Source organism: Amblyraja radiata, chromosome 4, assembly GCF_010909765.2.
Source record: "Amblyraja radiata isolate CabotCenter1 chromosome 4, sAmbRad1.1.pri, whole genome shotgun sequence".
NCBI classification, from domain to species: Eukaryota; Metazoa; Chordata; class Chondrichthyes; order Rajiformes; family Rajidae; genus Amblyraja; species Amblyraja radiata.
In genome coordinates, this window is record NC_045959.1 from 73,486,089 (window position 1) to 73,510,988 (window position 24,900).

Below are 24,900 nucleotides of genomic sequence, written 5' to 3' on the forward strand. Positions count from 1 at the left end.
GATCCCAAGATATCCATAGACAACCTTCACCGCTATATATGCCTCTGCCATTTTCATGTCATCTTGTGAAATCTCAATGGGCAGGCAACCTGTTTCTTAACCTTGCAATTGCCAACTTGCAGCTTTTGCAGCAAGAAATAGCCGTAATGATGTACCACCATGTTTAATTTAAAATTAGTTTAATCTGGCAAACTAAATTTCGTAAATAGAACTAAATTTCCCAATGTGTCGTGCAGGATAAATCCAATCATTGTATTACAGCTCTCTACTTCTTCCTGTTGTATGTCTTCTTCCAACCATTGACTCTCAAATAGTATTTTTCTGTTTATTCAGAAATGTTGCCCTACAATTAAAGATAAACCATTAAATGTTCTCATAATCTGAAAAACACTTGTTAAACTAATTTACTCTTTATGTCAGATTTTGATATTGGCTGTCTTTCACCTCTTCTAACTTCTCTCTTCCATGAAGTTATATCCATTTCTCCTAATGTGCCTAAGTTTTTTTTCTACACATAATGTGCTGTTGCTTAAGATTGATTCTAATTTGATCAATACATTATTTATAACTTGTCTCTGGAAGAATGAGAGCAATTTTGTTAATTCAGAAATAAATTACCAAAGAGCAATTGATAGTCATGATATTAATGAAAACGCTTACTTTGTGTCTATCTTCTGTGTCTATCTTTTACTTTCAGTGACTGACTATGAGATCTTCATTGTAACTGGAGATCTTTGGAATGGTGGCACAGAAGCCAATGTCTACATTGTGATATATGGCAAGAGAGGTGATACAGGTTCAAGACAGCTTCTTAGGTCAAATAATCCATTGAAGTTTCGAAAGGGCCAGGTTTGGAATTTTATTTTAAAAACATAAATACTATAACACTATAAAGAAACCGTGAATGATATTTTCCTATTTTCAATTTATAACTCAGTTGTGATTTTAATTTGATTAGCTATGAAGCAAAATAGGGTCTGCTGCTGCAAAATTCAATATTTTGTTCCGGCTTTAGGTATTGACTGTTATAAATGGGCCTTGCAATTAACATAATGAAATGTAATTTCATTGGGAAAAAATGTTGATTTGGTGTTGTGGTTTAAAGGTTATGTGGAGGAGATGAGGAACATGGGGAAGGGTGGACAAAGGAAAAAATAATTATTCTGTGAAAAAATAATTTGAGAATTTTGATTGGGGGAGCTTGAAAGGGTTGGGATTTGCTGTTAGGTGATTAGAATAACTGTGTGGAGTGAGTGTTTTGTTCTCATATCAGGTGAGGATGGGGGTCATGAACAAAAATGAGGACTGATTAGGTGGGAAAGGATAATGCAAGAGCCCCAGAGTGTATTGCAATTAGAAAGTTTGCAACCTAAAGGAAGCCCACCTAAACAGTTTCTCAGCACCCAGCACCTATGGCTGTTGATGTGCTCCTCCAGATCTCTTAAGTAAAATTGAAACAGATTTCACAAATGCTATGATGGCCAGCTTTTGCATGAACGTCCCATGACATCCATGAGTCAGGCATGAATGAGTGAAAATTGCAGTAGAGTAAATGTCAGAGTGTCTCCATGTTGCTAGTACATTGAAAGCACAGTAAAACTAGAAATTAGAGCAGAGACTTTGCAGTTGCTATGGTAAATTCCCGAATTTATTTTCCAAACATTTTTTCACAAACATTGTTCTGTGTGGTATGCATAAACTTAAATCGATCGAAGTGGTAAAGTTCCATTTCTATAATCTGATGTTTGAAGTATAAAGTTATTGAAATTTGCAGAAAAGATCAGTTAGCTGGATTTTCCTTGCTATTTTGCTATTAATAAGACGTGAGTCACAGACCTAATTTAGAAGTGAAGTCTGGTGCTTTTGCAATGAAAAACCACCAGTGAAAGTCTGGTTACTCATTTTGCCTACTTCCACAATTCAATCTCCAAAAGCCTCGGACATTCACCTTTTTTCTCTATTTCACAGCCTTCCATTGGTTTTCTAAAACCCCAAATCATTTGTTTGAGCAAATCCACAAATATCTTGAATGCAATGAAGGGGCTTCAGTGTTAGCATACGGCATACTTCATTGGCTCGCACTCCAGGCAATGCTTATTTAGTGAAAGCACATGATAGTACGGCGTACCAACACCTCTAAAAAGTTAACCATCATTATTTCATTTTCCGGCCGCGTGACATGTATGCTTATTAAAGGTGTGTAACCAGTACCTTTTTGTCTACAAAAAAGCACTGGTTACAGGAGAGGCTCACCTATCTAGCAAGGAAACCACTGAACAGAACAACACGTACAAGGGCCTAAGGGTGATATTTGTTCAGATGTGTCTTCATTCCATTATTGCACTTTGCTCTTTGCTCATTTTATTGTGTGCTATCAAAGATTGCACTATCATCTATGCACCATTTGTCATTGTATCTATTGTTGCCAGGAATGTCAGAGGACAACTCATTATTTAGGTCTTCAACACCTAATTACCTCCATGTAGAACACAGCATTTCCACCATTTCCTATGTTTCCTGCAAAGGATAAACAGAAAGAAAACCCCGCCCAACAAACGACAACACAGCAGACCTTTATGCTGTGATCTGATTGTGTGAACTACTTCACTTGAGGAAGAAATCACATACTGGGTGTACCTCATCCTGTATAGTTAACAGTTCCTGATCAATAATTACGTACACAATCAATGATAATACAAAATAAAGGTTAACAAGTCTTTATGACTAATAAAGAACAAAATACATGTACATTCAATCTGATCTCTGCATTTGTAAACACTTGTCTACAAAACAAAATGATTGCACATTGATGTTTAAAGAGATTTCTATCAGAGAATGTGTAAAGTCAATTTTAGTAATGACATTCAAATTTACAGAAGAACATCCCCATTATAGACAAAGTCTGAAGAAGGGTTTCGGCCCGAAACATTGCCTATTTCCTTCGCTCCATAGATGCTGCTGCACCCGCTGAGTTTCTCCAACACGTTTGTCTACCATCCCCATTATAGATCTGCTTTGATCTGAACATGGTTAGTTGCAAGAAAATTCCCAACTATTTCCCAGCATCATGCAGTACAACAGTTATTACACTCCAAAGTACAAGAGAACTCTGATGATCAGGCATCTGCTTGTTTGGAAATCCTAATGATCCAGCATCTGGCTCATTCATTAGTCATGTTCAAGTGAGTTTATTGTCATGTATCCCTGATCGGACAATGTAATTCTTGCTTTGCTTCAGCACAACAGAACATAGTCGGCATTGACTACAAAACAGATCAGTGTGTCCATATACCATTATATAACATGGCCGTCCGAAGAGGGGGGAGCGATAAAAAAATCTCGCCCCCCCGCTCAGCTCCGCCGTTCAGGCCCGCCAGCACCCCCTCCGCTCCCCCCCCCCCGCTCAGCTCCGCCGTTCAGGCCCGCCAGCACCCCCCCCCCTCCCCCCCCCCCCGCTCAGCTCCGCCGTTCAGGCCCACCCGCTCAGCTCCACCGTTCAGGCCCGCCCGCACCCCCTCCCCTCCCCCCCCCCCCCGCTCAGCTCCGCCGTTCAGGCCCGCCAGCACCCCCCCCCCCCCCCCCCCCCCCGCTCAGCTCCGCCGTTCAGGCCCGCCAGAACCCCCCCCCCCCCTTCGTACGGGCCTGTATAAATATATACACACATGAATAAATAAACTGATAAAGTGCAAATAACAGATAATGGGTTATTAATGTTCAGAATTTTGTCCGAGCTAGGTTTAATAGCCTGATGGCTGTGGGGAAGTAGCTATTCCTGAGCTTGGTCATTGCAGTCTTCAGGCTCCTGTATTTTCTACCTGAAGGTAGCAGGGAGATGAGTGTGTGGCCAGGATGGTGTGGGTCTTTGATGATACTGCCGGCCTTTTTGAGGCAGAGACTGCGATAAATCCCCTCGATGGAAGGAAGGTCAGAGCCGATGATGGACTGGGCAGTGTTTACTACTTTTTGTAGTCTTTTCCTCTCCAGGGCGCTCAAGTTGCCGAACCAAGCCACGATGCAACCGGTCAGCATGCTCTCTGCTGTGCACCTGTAGAAGTTAGAGAGAGTCCTCCTTGACAAAACGACTCTCCGTAATCTTCTCAGGAAGTAGAGGCGCTGATGTGCTTTCTTGATAATTGCATCAGTGTTCTCGGACCAGGAAAGATCTTCAGAGATGTGCACGCCCAGGAATTTGAAGCTCTTGACCCTTTCAACCATCGACCCGTTGATATAAACGGGACTGTGGGTCCCCATCCTACTCCTTCCAAAGTCCACAATCAGTTCCTTGGTTTTGCTGGTGTTGAGGGCCAGGTTATTGTTCTGGCACCATATGGACAGTTACTCGATCTCTCTTCTATACTCTGACTCATCCCCATCAGTGATACGTCCCACAACAGTGGTGTCGTCAGCGAACTTTATGATGGAGTTCGCACTATGACCGGCTACGCACTCATGAGTATAGAGTGAGTACAGCAGGGGGCTGAGCACGCAGCCTTGAGGTGTTCCCGTGCTGATTGTTATCGAGTCTGATACATTTCGAACAGACTGTGGTCTGTGAATGAGGAAGTTGAGGATCCAATTGCAGAGGGATGCGCAGAGACCCAGTTCTGCGAGTTTGGTAACCAGTTTGGAGGGGATGATTGTATTAAATGCCGAGCTGTAATCAATGAATAACAGCCTGACATATGAGTTTTTGTTGTCCAAGTGGTCCAGAGTGGAGTGGAAGGCCAGCGAGATCGCATCCACCGTTGATCTGTTGTGGCGGTAAGCGAACTGCATTGTGTCCAGGTGTTTGTCGAGGTAGGAGTTGATTTGCGCCATGATCAACCTCTCAAAGCACTTCATCACCACAGGCATGCCACAGGTCGATAGTCATTGAGGCACGTCACCTTACTGGTATAATTGATGCCCTTTTGAAGCAGGTGGGAACCTCAGACCGCAGAAGTGAGAGGTTAAAAATGTCCGTAAAAACTCCAGCCAGTTGGTCCGCACAGATTTTTAGAACACGACCAGGTATACCATCAGGTCCAGGCGCTTTTCGAGGGTTCACCTCTCTGTAGGATATCCTGACGTCGGCCTCTGTAACTGAGACTGAAATACCATCACAGCGAATGGGGGCTCGGGAAGGCACATCGGTGTTCTCCCTATCCGTGTGCAAAATGTATTGAGCTCATCAGGGAGTGATGTTTTGCCGACATTCGAGCTGCCTCCTGATTTCGCCTTGTAGGAGGTGATTGCATTCAAGACCCGCCACAGCTGCTGATCATCTGTCTCATCCTCCAGCTTGGAGCAGAAGTCCCTTTTGGCCTGCAGAGAGTTAGAGAAAAGTTGGGGTGTGAAGCTCCAAAGGCGTGAATCTGGATAGGTTTATGGCTGGAGTTGCTTTTCTGAGGGCTTTAAGCCCACCGGGTTCCTTGGAATATTTACTAATGTTAAATAAAATGAAATTAAAATTGTGTTTGGAAATCTGAATAGGTTTATGGCTGGAGTTGCTTGTAAACTTCCTGAGGGCTTTGAACTCAACGGGTTCCCTAGAAAATTTACTAATGTTAAAAAAATGAGATAAAAAATGTGCTTGGAAATTATTAGGTGTAACATCTTACAACCAACCGTAACAAACAGCGTCTCAGTAGTACTGCATTATTGGAGTTCTATTGTAGTTCATTGGCTGAAAGCGGCTGTGTTATTGTAAGCCTTTTTTCACATCTCTGGTATCTTTCTGTTGCCTATGTTAATAGTGCCTCCAGAAGAAATAATGTGAAAGGTGGTGTTAATGGCCCATTTCAGGAATCCCAAGATATTTCTAAAGTCAATGCATTATCTAATCTGTAACTCATTCATCAACTGATAATGAAATAATAAAACATGTTTAAGAAAGGACTGCAGATGCTGGAAAAAACGAAGGTAGACAAAAAATGCAGGAGAGACTCAGTGGGTGAGGCATGAGGTTGTTTTGTACATTGTTATTATTCAGACAATATAAATGGATTGATAATTAATGTTCATAATAGTCTTTATGTAATTTGTTGCAGACTGATATCTTTTCATTGAAAGCTGTGCACCTTGGCAAACCACAAAAACTTGTAGTTGGCCATGACGGTCTTGGTGCAGGTCAGAATTTTTACCTGGTTTTAAATGTTTAATTTTGACAAAATGTATTTCAACAAATTGTGAATTTTCTCATAAAAGTCTGCTTCAGCATATTTTGTCTTTCTCAGCAGTGTTGAGGAAATTATCTTGATTGCATGTAAATTCACAAATTCTTATTGCCTTTGGTCCTACACTGTAAAATCTTTGATGTTATTAATCACAATTCTTCAACATCAGCTCTGACTCCTTACATCTATAATCAATTGTAGGTAATCATGGACAGGTCAAGCCTTCTAGTGCACTTAGATCCCATCAATTCCTTTGAGCATATATTATGAGATGGTCAGTGGATATTGCTCTTAATCAATGGTTCAGTTTAGGGATAGTTTGTAGTTCTAATATATTCTTGCAGTTGTATCTGCTTGAAGTGTTACCATCAATTGGGCTGCATACTCACAATGCTCACTTATCAATGATTTATCTATCTAGGATACAATGAAACAATAAATTAATTTGGCTCCTGGAAATGTGTAAATATGTACTTTATACCCAATAAAAACAAAAGATGGAAACACTCTGTTGGTCAAACAGCATGTGTGGAAGGAAAACAATTAATGTTTCAGGCCTGAGACCCTACTTCAGAACTGGGAAAGAGCAAAAGGTAGCAGAGAAGATGGTGGAAGGGGAGGCAGAACATAGGGAATCAGGATGAGACAAATTGCCTAATGCGGCAGTTAAGAAGCTGTCAAGATCAGATGACGTTTTTCTGTCTGTGTAATGTGATGCAGGACTGAAGATTTGTTTTTGAAAGAAATGGTGTAAAGATACTTGAACATTTCTAAAGGTTTTGGAAGACACTCAGGTGCTGTTACCTGAGAAAATAGGAGCAGAAATGGGCCATCTGTACCCTCAAGCCTGCTTCCCCATTAAATATCACTGCCCTGCTACTTACTCAGCAACAATGACCCATCCTCCCTGTGTGGTATCTTTCCATTCTTTTGTGTTGTTGCTTGCAGAAGTAAATAAGTAGAACTAATGATTAGAACATCTTTTGTTGGAAGCAATAACTTGAAACTAAACAATAATGATTGGTCCAACACTGCATCAAAATCAGATCACATGGTACACTTGTTTTTTAAAGGTATCCTTGCATATATATAACCACAATCACTCATGGAATCCCTTCTAGATAGTAATCATGGCTTTTCCTGATAGTTGACCTGTATTAGTTTTGATACCATTTCAGTAAATACCATTTTGACATATTGTTAAAAAGGGATTGTATATTGAGATTTAATTTCCTGGCATTTGCCTTCAGATGGGTAAAGGTATGAGAAATTATTCAAAATACTGCCTTTTAGGTTTAATTTAAATTCAATTACATTTGTGGAGAATCAGGAGCAAAGATCTCCTGCAGGTAAGGGTTAATCAATATATTTTTAATTGAGCAAGTTTGATTTTCTATTTGCCTGTGTGGTGACCAACATTGATTTATATACTGGTAGCATTCTTGTTAATTTTCAATTTCAGAAGAGATGGATTATTTTTATTTTTGCTGATGTTGTTTCGAATGTAATGGGATAAAATCTATAACTATAAAGTAACAAATGAAGCGACAATTCTAAATGTGTTATATGCCATTCTTCAACAATTTCATATTATCTTCTGTACTGTATATTTTCCACAAATGTGAAAACAAGCGATTATCCACAGCTGTATTTATAATCAGTCTTTCTGCTTCCTCTTATATCACAGGACATGGCTGGTTTCTGGAGAAGATTACAATAAAAGACTCTGTTAAAGGCAGCAAAGGATTTCTTTTTCCATGCCACAGGTTTGAATTTATTTATATATGAATATATAGTATTGGCTTACCAATATTTTTAACCTTATGGAGCAAATTAAACAAATCTATTATAATGCTTAATGTCTGCATTTATTAACCACAAAGTATTAAATCCTACATAATACAGATTACATTTACAGATAAGTATCACTTCAATTATGGCAACTGGGCAATGCAATGTCTTAACATTTGTGCTTCCTACCTTAAACTTTAATTCATCTTCTACTTATTGTGATTTTATTTGAGAAACTTTTTGCCATTTAAGAATTTCTCCAGTCATATGGATTCTCAATTGTTCTTTGTTATTTTACTTGCTCATCAGAAATCCAATGATTTGTCTACCATACTGGTTATGATGACCAACCTTTGATCATTATGTTTTATGTATGCGTAATAAAATGCATTAAAACTGATGACTTTTGATTTAGCTACAACAAATTTAGTTTTAGTATTCTCAGTTTTCTATTTTTTCTACATTCTAAAAATTTCTAAAAATCTATTTATTTTGTATTTACTTCAAGATGATTCCTTTTATATTAGGTATTTTTAATCATTAATTCAGTAGGGATGTTTTATTTTTGAATAGAATTCTTCTTCTTCTATCTATTCAACCTGAAAATGACTAAAAATTAGTTTAAAAAATCTAAAATCTAAAAATGCATAAATATGTTTGAAGAAGGATTATAAATCATCTGTTTTCCATCAATTTTTCTATAACTATGGAGCTATTAGTTGGTAGCAGAGCTGGAGGAAAGAAGCTCTGAATGTGTGACAAACATGTGATATACTCGTCTCAGTTTTTTTTAACAGCCTCACAGTTTACAAGCTGAATTGAGCCAAATACTTTTAAGCCAGACATATATTTTGACACATTGCAAACTACATGCTGTATCTAATTTTCTCTTGGCAGATGGCTGGACCAGGGAGAAGAGGATGGTAAAATTGCACGGGAACTTTACGTTGCTGATAACTTTACCTTTCCGGCAAGTAAGTATCACAGCAATCTAGTACAAACTTCACCAGATGGCTTCTGTTGTGCATAAGAAATGTTCTGTTATCATAATGAACAGACGTTTCTGCATTTTTGCTTAATGGCAACTGATGTCAACTTTTTATCTTTGCAGAACATGAGCTGGAATTGAGAAGAAAGGAAATTGTAAGAAGCCCTTCTTCCCTTTCTTGAATTAATTTCATGTAAACATGTTGGAAGTCCATTAGAATTTGCAGAGCATCAAACAGTTAAAACACAGATTGTATTTTTTTAAAGTCAGTGTTTGTTGACTTAAATCTTACTTCCCTGATCAGGACATTAATTAACGGTGCTTTTATCTCTCTAATCAGTGGGCTGTTGAGAAGTGGAAGTTCATGGCAGGGAGGATTTTGCAGTTTTATTGCAAACCAATTGGAAAGTTCATACGTCTGATGCCAGATGGCACTGTTGATGCTACTGGAGAGAAGGATGATCACAATGGTATGAAAGATTAGAATGTAATTTAATTGTTTATTTGGTAATTACGCAGGCTAAAATTTATTTCCCCTTCATCTCAATGGTATGAAGTTCTAGAATTGCATAGTATCGAAATATCATATCACAAGAAGCTATATAATATTTAGCTTCTGAGCTAGCAAAATAATTATTAGACGTGTTTGTATTTACACAATATACTGCTGCAATCTAATTTAATTACTATACTTATCACTGTGAGGAGTAATGAGAGTGACTCATTCATGGCAAGAGCTGCCTGAAATTCCTAAGATTTATTTCATTATCCTGTTATTAAAAACTTCACTGTGCGGGTTAACAACAACACAGACATTGTTGAAACAGACTTCTTTGCATGCTTCCTCCTTAAAACAAAAACATTCAGCAAATTAGATAAAATATTAAAAGTCTATTGATGGGGGAAATATCACAATTCTGCAAAGGGGAACCAGAATTTGACATGGAAAGGGGAAATAGAATTTGAGAGGAGTCTGGTGAAATACATTCAATAAATGTAAGAGCTTCTATGGAAAGGTCAGAGAAAAAAGATCAACGAGTGTAACTGGGGGGTCACTTACAGATTGATAAATCAAAAATATGTTGTGTCTGTCTTTGTGGAAGAAGACACAGAAAACTTTCTGAGAATTCAGTGGCGGTCTGAAAATGTAAAGTGAATGAGGAAATCAAATACAATCTATCTATATATTACTAAATCTCTGATCTTGATCGCTTTTGGCCCACTGTGCTGCGATTTCCGACAGAACGCCGCCACCTACGGTCGTCATTTTTGGCCACCTTGCTCAGAGCCCCTCTCCGCCTTACGGGTGCAGATAATTTTTTCCATCGATGAAAAATCAGAGAGATATTAATGTATTTTAAAAATTCACCATTCTCTCTGCTGCACCTGCCGGAGGGAGGGGGAGGGACTATAAAACCAGGAAGTGGTGTGCCTCCCTCAGTCTCTGCAAGATGGATGAAGCCAAGGGTCACGTCTCTCTGAGTTCTGAATAACACTGAACAAATGTCTACACAACTGTGAGTACCCTTATGGTTTGAAAATAAAAAATATGGTTTGTTTGATGTAAAAAGGCACTGCCTGCTAATAGTTGTTTGGGTGCTTTGGCTTGAAGTTGAAAGGCTCTACTTACTGCAAATGGTGGCGGGTGATTTGCTTGAAGTTGAAAGGCACTACTTACTGCACATGGTGGCTTGGGTGCTTTGGCTTGAAGTTGAAAGGCACTACTTACTGCAAATGGTGGCATGAAGTTGAAAGGCACTACTTACTGCAAATGGTGGCTTGGGTGCTTTGGCTTGAAGTTGAAAGGCACTACTTACTGCAAATGGTGGCTTGGGTGCTTTGGCTTGAAGTTGAAAGGCACTACTTACTGCAAATGGTGGCTTGGATGCTTTGGCTTGAAGTTGAAAGGCACTACTTACTGCAAATGATGGCTTGGCTGCTTTGGCTTGAAGTTGAAGGGCACTAACTGCAAATGATGGCTTGGGTGATTTGGCTTGAAGTTGAAAGGCACTTCTTACTGCAAATGGTGGCTTGGATGCTTTGGCTTGAAGTTGAATTGCACTATTTACTGCAAATGGTGGCTTGGGAGCTTTGGCTTGAAGTTTAAAAAAATCACCATTCTCTCTGCTGCACCTGCTGGAGGGAGGGGGAGGGACTATAAAACCAGGAAGTGGTGTGCTTCACTCCCTCTCTGCAAGATGGATGCAGCCAGGGGTCACGTCTCTATGAGCTCTGAATAAAACTGAACAAATGTCCTCACAACTGTGAGTACCCTTAATGTGGTTTGAAAATGAAAATATGGGTTGTTTGAAGTAAAAAGGCACTGCCTGCAAATGGTTGTTTGGGTGCTTTGGCTTGAAGTTGAAAGGCACTATTTACTGTAAATAGTGGCTTTGGAGCTTTGGTTTAAAGTTGAAAGGCACTACTTACTGCAAATAGTGGCCTGGGAGCTTTGGCTTGAAGTTGAAAGGCACTACTTACTGCAAATGGTGGCTTGGGTGTATTGGCTTGAAGTTGAAAGGCACAACTTACGGCAAATGGTGGCCTGGAAGCTTTGACTTGAAGTTGAAAGGCACTACTTACTGCAAATGGTGGCTTGGGTGCTTTGGCTTGAAGTTGAAAGGCACTTCTTACTGCAAATGGTGGCTTGGGTGCTTTGGCTTGAAGTTGAAAGGCACTACTTACTGCAAATGATGGCTTGGCTGCTTTGGCTTAAAGTTGAAGGGCACTACTTACTGCAAATGAAGGCTTGGGTGATTTGGCTTGAAGTTGAAAGGCACTTCTTACTGCAAATGGTGGCTTGGATGCTTTGGCTTGAAGTTGAATTGCACTATTTACTGCAAATGGTGGCTTGGGAGCTTTGGCTTGAAGTTTAAAAAAATCACCATTCTCTCTGCTGCACCTGCTGGAGGGAGGGGGAGGGACTATAAAACCAGGAAGTGGTGTGCCTCACTCACTCTCTGCAAGATGGATGAAGCCAAGGGTCACGTCTCTGAGCTCTGAATAAAACTGAACAAATGTCCTCACAACTGTGAGTACCCTTAATGTGGTTTGAAAATGAAAATATGGTTTGTTTGAAGTAAAAAGGCACTGCCTGCAAATGGTTGTTTGGGTGCTTTGGCTTGAAGTTGAAAGGCACTATTTACTGTAAATAGTGGGTTTGGAGCTTTGGTTTAAAGTTGAAAGGCACTACTTACTGCAAATAGTGGCCTGGGAGCTTTGGCTTGAAGTTGAAAAGCACTACTTACTGCAAATGGTGGCTTGGGTGTATTGGCTTGAAGTTGAAACGCACTACTTACTGCAAATGGTGGCCTGGAAGCTTTGGCTTGAAGTTGAAAGGCACTACTTACTGCACATGGTGGCTTGGGTGCTTTGGCTTGAAGTTGAAAGGCACTAATTACTGCAAATGGTGGCAGGTGATTTGGCTTGAAGTTGAAAGGCACTAATTACTGCAAATGGTGATGGGTGATTTGGCTTGAAGTTAAAAGGCACTTCTTACTGCAAATGGTGGCTTGGGTGCTTTGGCTTGAAGTTGTAAGGCACTACTTACTGCAAATGGTGGCATGCAGTTGAAAGGCACTACTTACTGCAAATGGTGGCTTGGGTGCTTTGGCTTGAGGTTGAAAGGCACTACTTGCTGCAAATGGTGGCTTGGGTGCTTTGGCTTGAAGTTGAATTGCACTATTTACTGCAAATGGTGGCTTGGGAGCTTTGGCTTGAAGTTTAAAAAAATCACCATTCTCTCTGCTGCACCTGCTGGAGGGAGGGGGAGGGACTATAAAACCAGGAAGTGGTGTGCCTCACTCATTCTCTGCAAGATGGATGAAGCCAAGGGTCACGTCTCTATGAGCTCTGAATAAAACTGAACAAATGTCCTCACAACTGTGAGTACCCTTAATGTGGTTTGAAAATTAAAATATGGTTTGTTTGAAGTAAAAAGGCACTGCCTGCAAATGGTTGTTTGGGTGCTTTGGCTTGAAGTTAAAAGGCACTATTTACTGTAAATAGTGGCTTGGGAGCTTTGGTTTACAGTTGAAAGGCACTACATACTGCAAATAGTGGCCTGGGAGCTTTGGCTTGAAGTTGAAAGGCACTACTTACTATAATGGTGGCTTGGGTGTATTGGCTTGAAGTTGAAAGGCACTACTTACTGCAAATGGTGGCCTGGGAGCTTTGGCTTGAAGTTGAAAGGCACTACTTACTGCACATGGTGGCTTGGGTGCTTTGGCTTGAAGTTGAAAGGCACTAATTACTGCAAATGGTGGCAGGTGATTTGGCTTGAAGTTGAAAGGCACTAATTACTGCAAATGGTGGTGGGTGATTTGGCTTGAAGTTAAAAGGCACTTCTTACTGCAAATGGTGGCTTGGGTGCTTTGGCTTGAAGTTGAAAGGCACTACTTACTGCAAATGGTGGCATGAAGTTGAAAGGCACTACTTACTGCAAATGGTGGCTTGGGTGCTTTGGCTTGAGGTTGAAAGGCACTACTTGCTGCAAATGGTGGCTTGGGTGCTTTGTTTGAAATTAAAAGGCACTACATACTGCAAATGATGGCTTGGGTGCTTTGGCTTGAAGTTGAAAGGCACTACTTACTGCAAATGATGGCTTGGGTGATTTGGCTTGATGTTGAAAGGCACTTCTTACTGCAAATGGTGGCTTGGGAGCTTTGGCTTGAAGTTTAAAAAAAATCACCATTCTCTCTGTTGCAACTGCTGGAGGGAGGGGGAGGGACTATAAAACCAGGAAGTGGTGTGCCTCCCCCAGTCTCTGCAAGATGGATGAAGCCAAGGGTCACGTCTCTCTGTGCACTGAATAACACTGAACAAATGTCTACACAACTGTGTACCCTTAATGTGGTTTGAAAATTTAAATATGGTTTGTTTGAAGTAAAAAGGCACTGCTTGCAAATGGTTGTTTGGGTGCTTTGGCTTGAAGTTGAAAGGAACTACTTACTGCAAATGGTCGCTTGGGAGCGTTGGTTTAAAGTTGAAAGGCACTACTGCAAATGCACTTACTTCCTGTTTGCACTGTATATTGATTTAAGATAAAATGCTACCACTTACGGTTGTGATTTTTGGCCATCCTGCGCTGAGCAGGTGCAGAGAATTCTTCTCATCAATGAAAAATAAAAGTGTTATTAGTGTTTAAAAAATGTTGAGAATCTCTCTCTCCTGTAAATCACGCCGTGAAAGCCACACCTTTTCCGGAGGGAGGGGGAGGGTTTATAAAATCCGGAAGTGTGGGTGTGGCTCAGTGTCTGCATGATGGGGGAGGGAGAGGTCATGACTCTGTCTGAGCTGTGAATCAACTGAACACACTGAATGTCTACTGAACTGTGAGTTTGTTTTTTTGTGTGGTTTTATGGTGGTTTCACCCTGCATGAAATGGTATGAAGCTGCATTTGAATTTGGTGGCCTTCGACCCTGCTTGAAGTGGAATGAAACTGCACTTGAATTTGGCGGCCTTGCATCCTGCTTGAAGTGGTATGAAACTGCACTGGATTTGGTGGCCTTGCACCCTGCTGAAAGTGGTATGAAACTGCACTTGAATTTGGTGGCCATGGATCCAGCTTGAAGTGGTATGAAACTGCACTTGAATTCGGTGGCCTTGCACCCTGCTTGAAGTGGTTGAAAACTGCACTTGAATTCGGTGGCCTTGCACCCCGCTTGAAATGGTAGGAACATGGATTTGAATTTGGTGGCCTTGCACCCTGCTTGAAATGGAATTTCAAGGAATAGTCATGAGTCAACTGACAGCCCACCAGCCGTGAGTTAGCTGCCAGCAGATCAGGCTTGAGGGACTGAGCTGCCACCCCAAGAAGCCATACCAGCACTCCAGAAAGCCCCCCCACTGGCCACCAATATTGGAATTGGTGGAGAGGTGGAATATTGCGTTGGGGGACCAGCCCTCCCATGTGAACATGGGACCCAACGGGTCCCACTTAGTCTAGTACATAACTAAAACTCTGATCTTGTTATCTTCCGGTTTGGCGGTCTTTCTATTTGTGCAAAAACGGTTTGCGACAGCACTACGATTTTGTGCCAGTTCACTCACCGTTCTCCTATGCTGCAAGTGCACCAAGTTTTGTTCCGATCGGTTGAATGTCGTAAAAGTTAGCGAGTTTTAAAAATCTTAAAATCCGCGCATGCGCAGATTGATCTCTTCTCCTGCCAGTCAGTGCCACGCAGATTAGTCTCTTCCCCTGTCACTCCCCGGGATGGTCCGCCCCTTCCTGCGCCATCGCTTCTTTACTGGAGTAGCCCAGCCCGCCCCAAGCAGCAGCCCCGCCCCAAGCAGCAGCCCCGCCCCAAGCAGCAGCCCCGCCCCGCCCCGCCCCAAGCAGCAGCCCCGCCCCAAGCAGCAGCCCAGAGTCGGAGACCCAGCCCAGCCCAGTCGGAGACCCAGCCCAGCCCAGAGTCGGACACCTAGCCCAGCCCGTAGTTGGAGATGTCGCCAAATGGAAAGCGCCCACAGTGAGTCCCCATTGCACCGCCAATTCCAGCCACTACTTCTTTGGTCCCCCTCGCTGGCACCTCCCCCCCATCCCGTGATGCCCCCTTCTCCCCCATGGGTCTTCCCTCGTGTTTTCTCTGAGCTCAATCCCCCCCGCCCACAAACCCCTCTCCCCCACAACTCCCACATGCCCACACAACCCATCCCCCACACAACCCATCCCCCACACATAGTCCCCCCCACACACACCTATCCGCCCCACCACACACCCGCCCTCCACACATCTGCTCCCACACACCCGTCCGCCCCACACACACCCACCCCCCACACACCCCACTGCCCACACAAACCCCCGCCCACACACCCCCCCGCCCCCTCAACCCCTCCCTCCCCCTCAACCCCCCCTCCCCCTCAACCCCCCCTCCCCCTCAACTCCACCTCCGCCACAACACCCCCTCCGCCACAACACCCCCTCCGCCACAACACCCCCTCCCCCATAATCCCCCTCCCCCATAATCCCCCTCCCCCACAATCCCCCCTCCCCCCACACGACCCTCTCCCTCCCACACCTCCCTTCCTCCCACGCACCCCTCCTCCCTGGAACTAATTGATGCACTGATTATTATCTTTCGACATTCCAAGAATTCCAGAATTGCTCCCACAGATTAAAAAGCAGAATCTCTAACCCCACTATTTATGAACAGAAGAAAAATGAAAACATAGTTTACCAAGCATCTGCAGAACCGATTACTATAGAGTTTGCAGCAGAGGGTTAGAAAAAAAAAGGATATGCAGGATGGACCATGGGTTTTGAATGGAAAATTTCTTGAGTTTTTTTGAGTTCGTAGTCTACACTATAGTTATGAGAAAAACCAATTGATGTGGTGTAAAAAAGAGATACAAGGAGCTGCAGATGCTGGTTTAAATAAAAAAGACACAAAGTGCTGGAGCAACTCAGCGGGTCAGGCCGCATATCTGGAGAACATGGATAGGTGACGTTTTAGGCCCAACTCAAAAAGTCATTTTATCATGTTCTCCAGATATGCTGCCTGACCTGCGGGTTCCAGCAGAGCTGCCAATTCTCACGCTCTCACGCTGATCATAAATTTCTCATGCTCTGTCGTGAGAAATTCTGTGATCAACGAGAATTTCAAAAATAGTAGCAACTGCTTGTGTGCGCGTTTGTTGACAAGACAGCAGCATTCTTATTCTCTGTTATTCTCACTTGACCAAACTGTCACACACCTCCAAACCATGTCCCCGTGCAAATTTACATTGAAGGATACGGACCGGGCAGTGAATGAGTGTCACCCAGCGCAGCAAGTAAGGCCATGTCCTGCTCCCGGCGGCAGTCGGAATTTAAGGATTTGCTGGAAGCGGCTGACATGAGCGAGGCAGGCGAATGGCAGGAGAGAGTTACATGGGGCACGGAACCGTGTGGGCTGCAGCTCCCCCACTTTTTTGGCTAGACATGTTTCAATGTCTCTGGCTTTGGAAGAGGCGCTGCTGAGCAACCTGGTCATGGGTGTTGGAGAGCCGGTGCGGAGGGAGGGATGGAAGCCAAAGCAGCGGTGGGGGCAGATGCGGACCGGGATCCGGGGCTGGGGAGTGTTTGCCGGGCTGGCAAGTTGCTCGCTGCAGCTCCAGCCATGGAGCAATCTCAGTGCAAGAGTCCCGGCCCATCGGAGGCGTCCGAAGAGTTGCGCCGCGGCCGTGAGGGTCTCTGTGCCGAATTCGCCCTGGTGACCAGCATGGAACAGGCTGCGGCTCGGTGCATCCTGGAGGACAACCAGTGGCTGCTGGAAGTAGGTACCAAGCACTGGGTAGAAGCGGTGGAAGATAGTGGCCTTCAAATGGGGGTGGTTGGAGAAAGCATCCTGCTTGCCTGCTAGATTTTTATTTATCTCAGAGACGTTGAGTTGTTACTGGATGCGTCTCTTCACCCCTTCTCTTCGGCTCCCTCTCTCGTTTATCTCTGAGACGTTCAGTTGTTTCTTGATGCGTCTCTTCAGCCCTTCTCTCCTGCTCTCTCTCAGTTATCTCTGAGACGAGTTGTTTCTTGCTGCATCTCTTGTGCACTTCTCTCCCGCTGTCTCCCCCGACTATCTTGGAGACGCTGAGATCTTTCTTGCTGTGTCTCTTGTGCCCTTCTCTCTTGGTTTCCCTCCGGATTATCTCGGAGATGTTGTGTTCTTTCTTGCTGCGACTCTTGTTCCCTTCTGCTCTTCAGTCCTTTTCAATGTCTCTTTTTCTCATCACATGACCGTCTTGCAGGTCTTTTCCTCCCTCTCTTGGCATGATTTAAAAACACAATCTCTGTTGTCAATGAAGACAGATTAATTAACGCAACGGTTTTGAAGTTAAAACAACGGAATGAAATTGAATCAGATTCTGATCCTATGAAATGAACTGTTAACTGTAAGACACAAAACGCAACAGTTTTGAAGTTAAAACAAAGGTGCTGGCTCGAAGGGCCGAATGGCCTACTCCTGCACCTATTGTCTATTGAATGAAATTGAATCAGATTCTTATCTTGAGAGAAATGGAATTCAGGACGTTGCTCTTCGCAAGCAAAGTCAGAATGGCGGTTGGTGAGGAATTCGAGGAATGTTCTCGAAATGCAAGCGTGCGTTATCCACTGAAGCGTTCAGAATGGTCTGGAAATGCTGTGTGCGTATCATGCACCAAAGCTGTCGGCAGCTCTCTGGAGTTCCGGGGGAGGAGCCACCTGTGTCGTCACACACAACACCAACCCCCACCCCCCTACAAACAGCGGGTCCTTTCATATAGCAAATTGTGACAGCCGGGCCGGGCCGGGCCGGGGGGGGGGGGGGGGGGAAGGGGGGAGTGGTGGGGAGCCGGGCGGGGCACGCGATGAGAAGGTGGCCCTGGCGGCCTTTACTCCCTCTTGATCTTTGGTCCGCAGCACAGCGGGAGGCGAAAGTGGAGGTGGGGGGGGGGGAAATGGGGGTGGAAAGTGCGCCTGTGCGTTGAGAGCATCTGCTTTAATCGAGAGCGGGCGGGGGGGGGGGGGGGGGCGGTGCCGCGAGCAAGGGCATTGTGACGTCCGCAGCTGCTGCAGCACTTTGATTTATAAAAAACAGTCCGTTAATGAACAATTTTATTGAAAATGTGGGGAGATAAATGACCAAATTTGCAGAGCAGTGCATTTATGAAATGGTAAGTTAAATCCATACGGAAATTGTCAAAATCTCTGCGTTTTTGCGTCTGGTTTTCGGGGAGACACATTTCACATGTAAAATAACACACACACACACACACACACACACACACACACACACACACACACACACACACACACACACACACACACACACACACACACACACACACACAGTTTAAAAAGTATACTAGACCAAGTGCATAAAAGTATATAGATATGATATGATATCATATATAATATGATATGATAAGATAGGTAAGGCTTGGATTGACAAGGTGAGGAGGTGTTGAGACAGCTGTCCGGTTGTCAGGTTAATGAGGGCAGTTGAGTGGAAGGTACAAAAAGTTAAAGCTGTGGAGCAGGTCAGTGCCTGAAGAGATACCCAGCAGATCAATCTGTGTCAGTGGAGTTATATTACAGATGGATAACCTACCGCAGAACTGGCTCGTTCTGATACAAAACAATTAACTTGCTTTCTCTGTTGAACGCAAAGGCTTTCCATTACTCCTTTTAGCAAGGAAACACAATACAGGTGCACAACCTTTTATCCGAAAGCCTTGGGACCAGACACTTTTCATAATTCGGAATTTTTCGGCTTTCGGAATGGAAGGTTTTTGGCGTAGATTTTAACGGCTGGCTCAGTGGTAGAGTGCTTGGCTCATATCCGCAAGGTCGCGAGTTTGCGCCTCGATCCCGGCAGTTACTCGATCGCGAGTTTGAGTCTTCAATGTAGTTTTTTCTTGCAGAATAGGAGAGAATAGGGAGGGTTAGGCTGGGATCATTCTCTGCGAGATGATCTTAGTGCGGGAGACAAGTGTAGGAGAGGTGTACTGACTGTGTGGGCAGAACTTTGGAAGTGATTGCCCACCATTCTCAAAAGACGCTGTGTCTCCCTGTCCCTCCAACTCCAGAGGAATCCGCTCCCCGATGGGCCGCTACGGCGACAAGTGGCAGTTCGCCCACAGCCCGAGCTGCGCCACCCCAAGAACAAGACGTACCTTGCACACCATCAGCTTCTGTCCCTACGGGGAGCGTGTTCCTCTGGAGTTGGAACGGGGCTGGGCTGCTGCTGGCTGTGGGTCTCTGGGATCTCCGTGCTTGCAGTGGGCCTGGGGGTCGGTGTCCCGTTGGTCCTGGCGTCTCCGGTGACTGGCACTGACCTGCTGGCATCGCCGACGTGAAGACAGTGCAAAGCCCCCGCGCCGGTGCAATGGGCGGGGAGCTGGAGAGGGGAGGGAAGGGGTCACACACATGGCCGGGAAGCAGAGGGGTGTAGGTGGGGTGAAACTGAAGGGAGCGACAATCTGCTGCTGCCTGCCTGCTGAGTTAAAAAGTTCCCACGCAAGACTCACGATACACTGTGTATCGTGAGTCTACCATGGGAACTTTTTAACTCAGCGGGCAGGCAGCAGCAGATTGTCAATTATTAACCCTCCCGCGCAACATACCCTCACCTTCTTTTTTATGAATGGGGATTTAGTTCCCCTTTCTTCGAGGACCGACCAGAGGTTCCGCTGTCACCTCTGCGGGCCGCCCTCGGTGAACGTCTTCAAGGACCTTTCTTCAAGGACCGAAAAAATGGTATTCGGAGCTTTTCGTTATTTGGAATTTCGGATAAAAGGTTGTGCACCTGTACTTTAAATACATTTTTTGTATTTTATGGCCTTCAATATTTGATCAGAGTAACAGAATCCCACTTTGTCTTTCAGCTCTTTTTGAAGTTTCTGTGCCAAAGAAAGGGATTCAAGTATTCAGCAGCGTGGTTACCCCTAATCTAGCTCTTGCTATTGGACATAATCATGTCATTGCTTTGGTAAGATAATTTAATGTTTAACTTTATAGTGGTAGTGATTATAAAGGAGTAAATGAGAAATTGTAATCAAGCTTCATGTGATGAAAATAATTGTTATGGATGGAATAAAGGGAAAGCTGAAAGATTGATAATATAAGGAATTGCAGATGTACACAATTGATTAATGTTTGTTGGTGTCCTTCTATGCTAGAATCCCAATTGTTTCATCGGTAAAGTTAACATAATTATTCTTTTAATTATAATAGGTTTTGAAACCATTAATTTAGAATGGTTATCACTGTCTTTGACTGTCATGCTTTTGACTATTGGAAACTTCAGATACGTAAATATATTTGATGTATTCAGTTTTAGGGCCATAGACCCATATGGTAAGGAAAATTGGCTATTTTTAGTTTAGTTTAGAGATAGTTTAGCGCGGAAACGGTCCCTTTAGCCCACCAAGTTCGCGCCGACCAGCGATCCCCGTACACTAACACTATCCAACACACGCAAACACTAGGGACCATTTACAATTTTACCAAGCCAACTAGCCTACAAACCTGTATGTCTTTGGAGGGTTGGGGACACCAGAGATCCTGGAGAAAACCCACGCAGGTCACTGGAAGAATGTACAATCTCTACAGATAGCACCCATGTTCAGGATTGAACCCTTGTCTGGCGCTGTAAAGCAGCATCTTTACTGCTGTGCCATATTGCCGCCCTCTCTCTTGAAGCAATTCATAATGGTGAACATCAGAGCCATTGGACAATAGTCATTAAGACACGCTATCTTATTTGTCTTTGGTCTGGAATTCCCCCTTGGCATCCTTATTGACTCTGCAAAGATCATAATAGATTTCTTATATCACTTGGGGTTATTTGACGAACTATAGACTTAGATTTTATCTGGGTGTGAACCTTCTGGTTCATCCACGATATCCTGTTGAGTATATCATTCTCAGAGCACTTGAATGGGAGAGAGCCCATGAGTCAATTGAAACAGTTGAACCTGAAGGTGATGTAGTAAGGTTTCAACAACAGATAAACTTATTTTGAGGCAGAGATGGGTAGTAATACAGAGGATGAAGTTAGCAATTCAGGTGATGGATAAAATATACCTTTGGTACCTCATTTTTAAATCAAAATGATGATATTGTCATGAAGAGTTTGATTCAGCTTGAGGATGGTTTATGCCCAAAGATATTAAATCTATGGCAAGAAGCAAAGTCATATTGTTCATACACACAGAATGTAAAACAATAAATCTGGAGGTACCCAAAGTACCTTGGTACCACGAAGGTACAGTGCACAAAGAAAAAAGTCTGACATCTTTTCCTAGAGAGTTTCCTAGACTTTCCTAGTATGTGACTGCAGACCCTTTAACGTTGTTGACTTAAAACCGTCTCTTCAGTGAAAGATGGTCAAAAATGCTGGCAATGTCTGCAGTCCTCATATTCCATGATGGAACTCAATATAAGTATTCATTCCATTTAATTTGAATATATAATGAATTTGTAAAATAAAAGATGAGGTAAATTACTTTTTTGGGCGACACGGTGGCGCAGCGGTAGAGTTGCTGCCTTACAGCACTTATAGCGCTAGAGACCCGGGTTCGATCCTGGCTACGGGTGCTGTCTATACGGAGTTAGTATGTTCTCCTTGCGACCGTGTAGGTTTTCTCCAAGATCTTCAGTTTCATCCTACACTCCAAAGACGTAGAGGTTAGTAGATTAATTGGCTTGGTATAAGTGTAAATTGTCCCTAGGGTTGGTGTTAATATGCGGGAATCGCTGGTCGGTGCGGACTAGTCGAAGGGCCCGTTTCCGCACTGTATTTCTAACTAAACTAAAAAATAAATAAATGCAATTTTATAGATCTTTCTTCCAAACATTGCTTCTCTGATATGTGATAGAGAGAAAATGAGTGTCATATTTTTTGTATACTGCTGAGCTGTATATAGAATAATTTTTAATTATGTTAGAAATGTACTTCAAAGGGCAAAATACAACTGATCAAATATTTGACACTGCAGGAGGGAAGTGAAACTCTGTGTGAATTGACGATACATCCTAAGACAAATTATTCTGTTATACTGGAGTCTGTTCAGATTCCGGGACAAATAATCGCATTTAACAGTGAAGGAAAGCCTGTTGTGGCATCGTCAAAAGAAAATCCAGAAATTATCAAGGACTTTATTGTTCACGTTAAGGTATGTGCAAAAATCTGAAAAAATTGGCAATATTATTATTAGTAATATTATTATTATGCATTTGGAATATTACTGTGATCATTTCATTACGAGGAGTAATTGTTTTCTTAAAATCATTGATCGAGTTATCTGAAGTATATATAATCATGGTTAAAAGCATAATTTGATGTGGCAGAAAGTTAATGTGCAGCAATCCATGAGGAGAACAAATTATATTTTAGCAATTCTTAATAAGAGGTTGGAGAATATTAGTAAATAGATTTCACTGCAATCATGTAGCAGTTTGTTGAGACCACACCGGAAGTAGAATGGATTCAAATAGAACAGAAAATGTTGGATTTATGCAGGTAGCTTTTGTGGTTTAATATTTCATTAGAGCTAAACACGTTTTACAATATTAAAAAAGCCAGGAGGGAAAGAGATATCAAAAGAGAGGTTCTGTGAAGGTAGCGAGTGCTGTGATAAAATAAATGAAGGATACAGTAAATAGATATAGTCAAACAATGATAGATGCATTCATAGAGTCTTAGACTTACGTAGCGCAGTAGCCCTTCAATCCAACTAGTCCATGCTAATGAAAGTGCCTATCTGATTTAAACTCATTTGCTGATATTTGGCACATTTTCCCTCTAAACTATGTCCATTTGAATGTTTTTCAAACATTGTATTGTACCTGCCTTGACCACTTTAGGGTGGCACAGCAGCACTGCTGATAGAGCTGCTGCCTCACAGTACATGAGACCCAGCTTTGATCCTGACCTCGGCTGCTGTTTGTATGGAGTTTGCACGTTCTCCGTGTGACCATGTGAGTTTCTACCGGGTAACCCATCAGCACTCCACACACTGAATAAATGTGAAATTATCAGCAGAAAAGAGCAGAAAATTTGACAAAATATATATAAATGCTGAAAATGTTGGATCAAAAAATTAGAATTGCTGATTATCTGCAATTGTTGAATTCAGTGTTGAGTCCAGAAGGCAGTTCTATATCTAGTAGGAAAATTAAGTTTTTTGTTCCTCTAGTTTGTTTTAGGCTTCATTGAAACTATGTATGGGGCCAAAGATAATAAAATATAATAAGGATTAGGTTGGAGAATTAGTGACAGGTAACACAAACCTTGAGATCGCAATTTCTAACTGAATGGAGCTGTTCAGTAGAGTTCCAATAGAGGTAGGTATAGTATACTAAATTAGAAGAAGTACAAGTAAGTCATTGGATACAGAATTTTGGTTCCTAGAAAGTTAGAATAGAGGAGATAAGATGCGCGAAGTATAAGAAATAAAGCCAAGACCCGAGGTCACGATCAAACTTGGGTCTCTGGCGCTGTGAGGCAGCAGCTTTACCAGCTGCACCACTGTGCTACCCTGGAGATGATCCCTTTTTTTAATCGATAGATTAAAGGAGATCTACCTGAGCAGGTGCCAAATGAGCTCCGAAACCTCTACTTTGCGTTCTCTACTGTATACTCCACTCATCTTGATAATCATCCAACGCCATCCCACGATCATCTTTCTGAGCCAACCATCAAAATAGTGATTGAACTGTCAACCCCACACTAATATCTCCTTCAATGGACCCAATGCCATCCCTGACCACCACCTCCCCAACCAAAGACCTTGTCTGATTACCGACTGCCATCTGACATAACAATCGTTACTATATCACCAGCAATATGCAGATTGATAGATTTCTAATATTAAGGGAATCTAAACCATTTGGCACAGGAAGAGATAGTTATCACCAGACAAAATGAAGAAAGAATTCATGGATATGTCTAAAGCCCCGTTAGGAAGTGCAAAGTCTACACTGATTCCTGAGCATTTCTCATCAATGCAATTCAAGCTAAAGAGAATTCAGGATGATATTGAGAATCCTGAGGCCATCCCGGTAGGGGGAGCACACAGAAAGCCAATCTAGGCAGCCGAAACATCACACCATCTCACAAAAAACCCATCCTCCCACTGTCCCACCAGGTGTCACCTGCCCCTTCTATCGGTGTCTGAGGTTCCAATATTGGTCTCATCAACTACCTCAGAAACCACAAAACTGGAGTGGAGACAATTATCCTTGATTCCTGAGGAACAGAAGGAAAACAAGAAGGGAAAGAGAACTAGAAAGAGAGAATCGAAGAAAATAACAATGAGGTAGAAGATCAGTAGTCTACTTGATGAATGGAGGATCAGGCTTTTAGGGCCCGAGAGCTGATTTGTACTAATTCTTATGGTTCTATGTAAGATGGGACATTTTAACAAAGAAATGCATAAAAAATTGAATATTATATATTATAAGTACACTTTAATTTGAGGCATTTGATACATTTTTGATGACG

General features: G+C 42.8%; 1 protein-coding gene across 1 annotated transcript in view; it reads left to right on the forward strand.

Annotated features, from left to right (window-relative positions):
- The window catches only part of rp1 (RP1 axonemal microtubule associated), a gene marked incomplete at its 3' end in the record, with an annotated part of 207,287 nt that overhangs the window by 54,484 nt on the left and 127,903 nt on the right, over positions 1 to 24,900 (forward strand). Inside the window, exons 7-14 of the mRNA XM_033020391.1 lie at positions 698 to 849; positions 6,030 to 6,108; positions 7,843 to 7,921; positions 8,844 to 8,920; positions 9,058 to 9,089; positions 9,275 to 9,404; positions 20,279 to 20,382; positions 22,394 to 22,570. Coding sequence (XP_032876282.1) covers positions 698 to 849; positions 6,030 to 6,108; positions 7,843 to 7,921; positions 8,844 to 8,920; positions 9,058 to 9,089; positions 9,275 to 9,404; positions 20,279 to 20,382; positions 22,394 to 22,570 — 830 coding nt within the window. The remainder of the gene's footprint in view (positions 1 to 697; positions 850 to 6,029; positions 6,109 to 7,842; positions 7,922 to 8,843; positions 8,921 to 9,057; positions 9,090 to 9,274; positions 9,405 to 20,278; positions 20,383 to 22,393; positions 22,571 to 24,900) is intronic.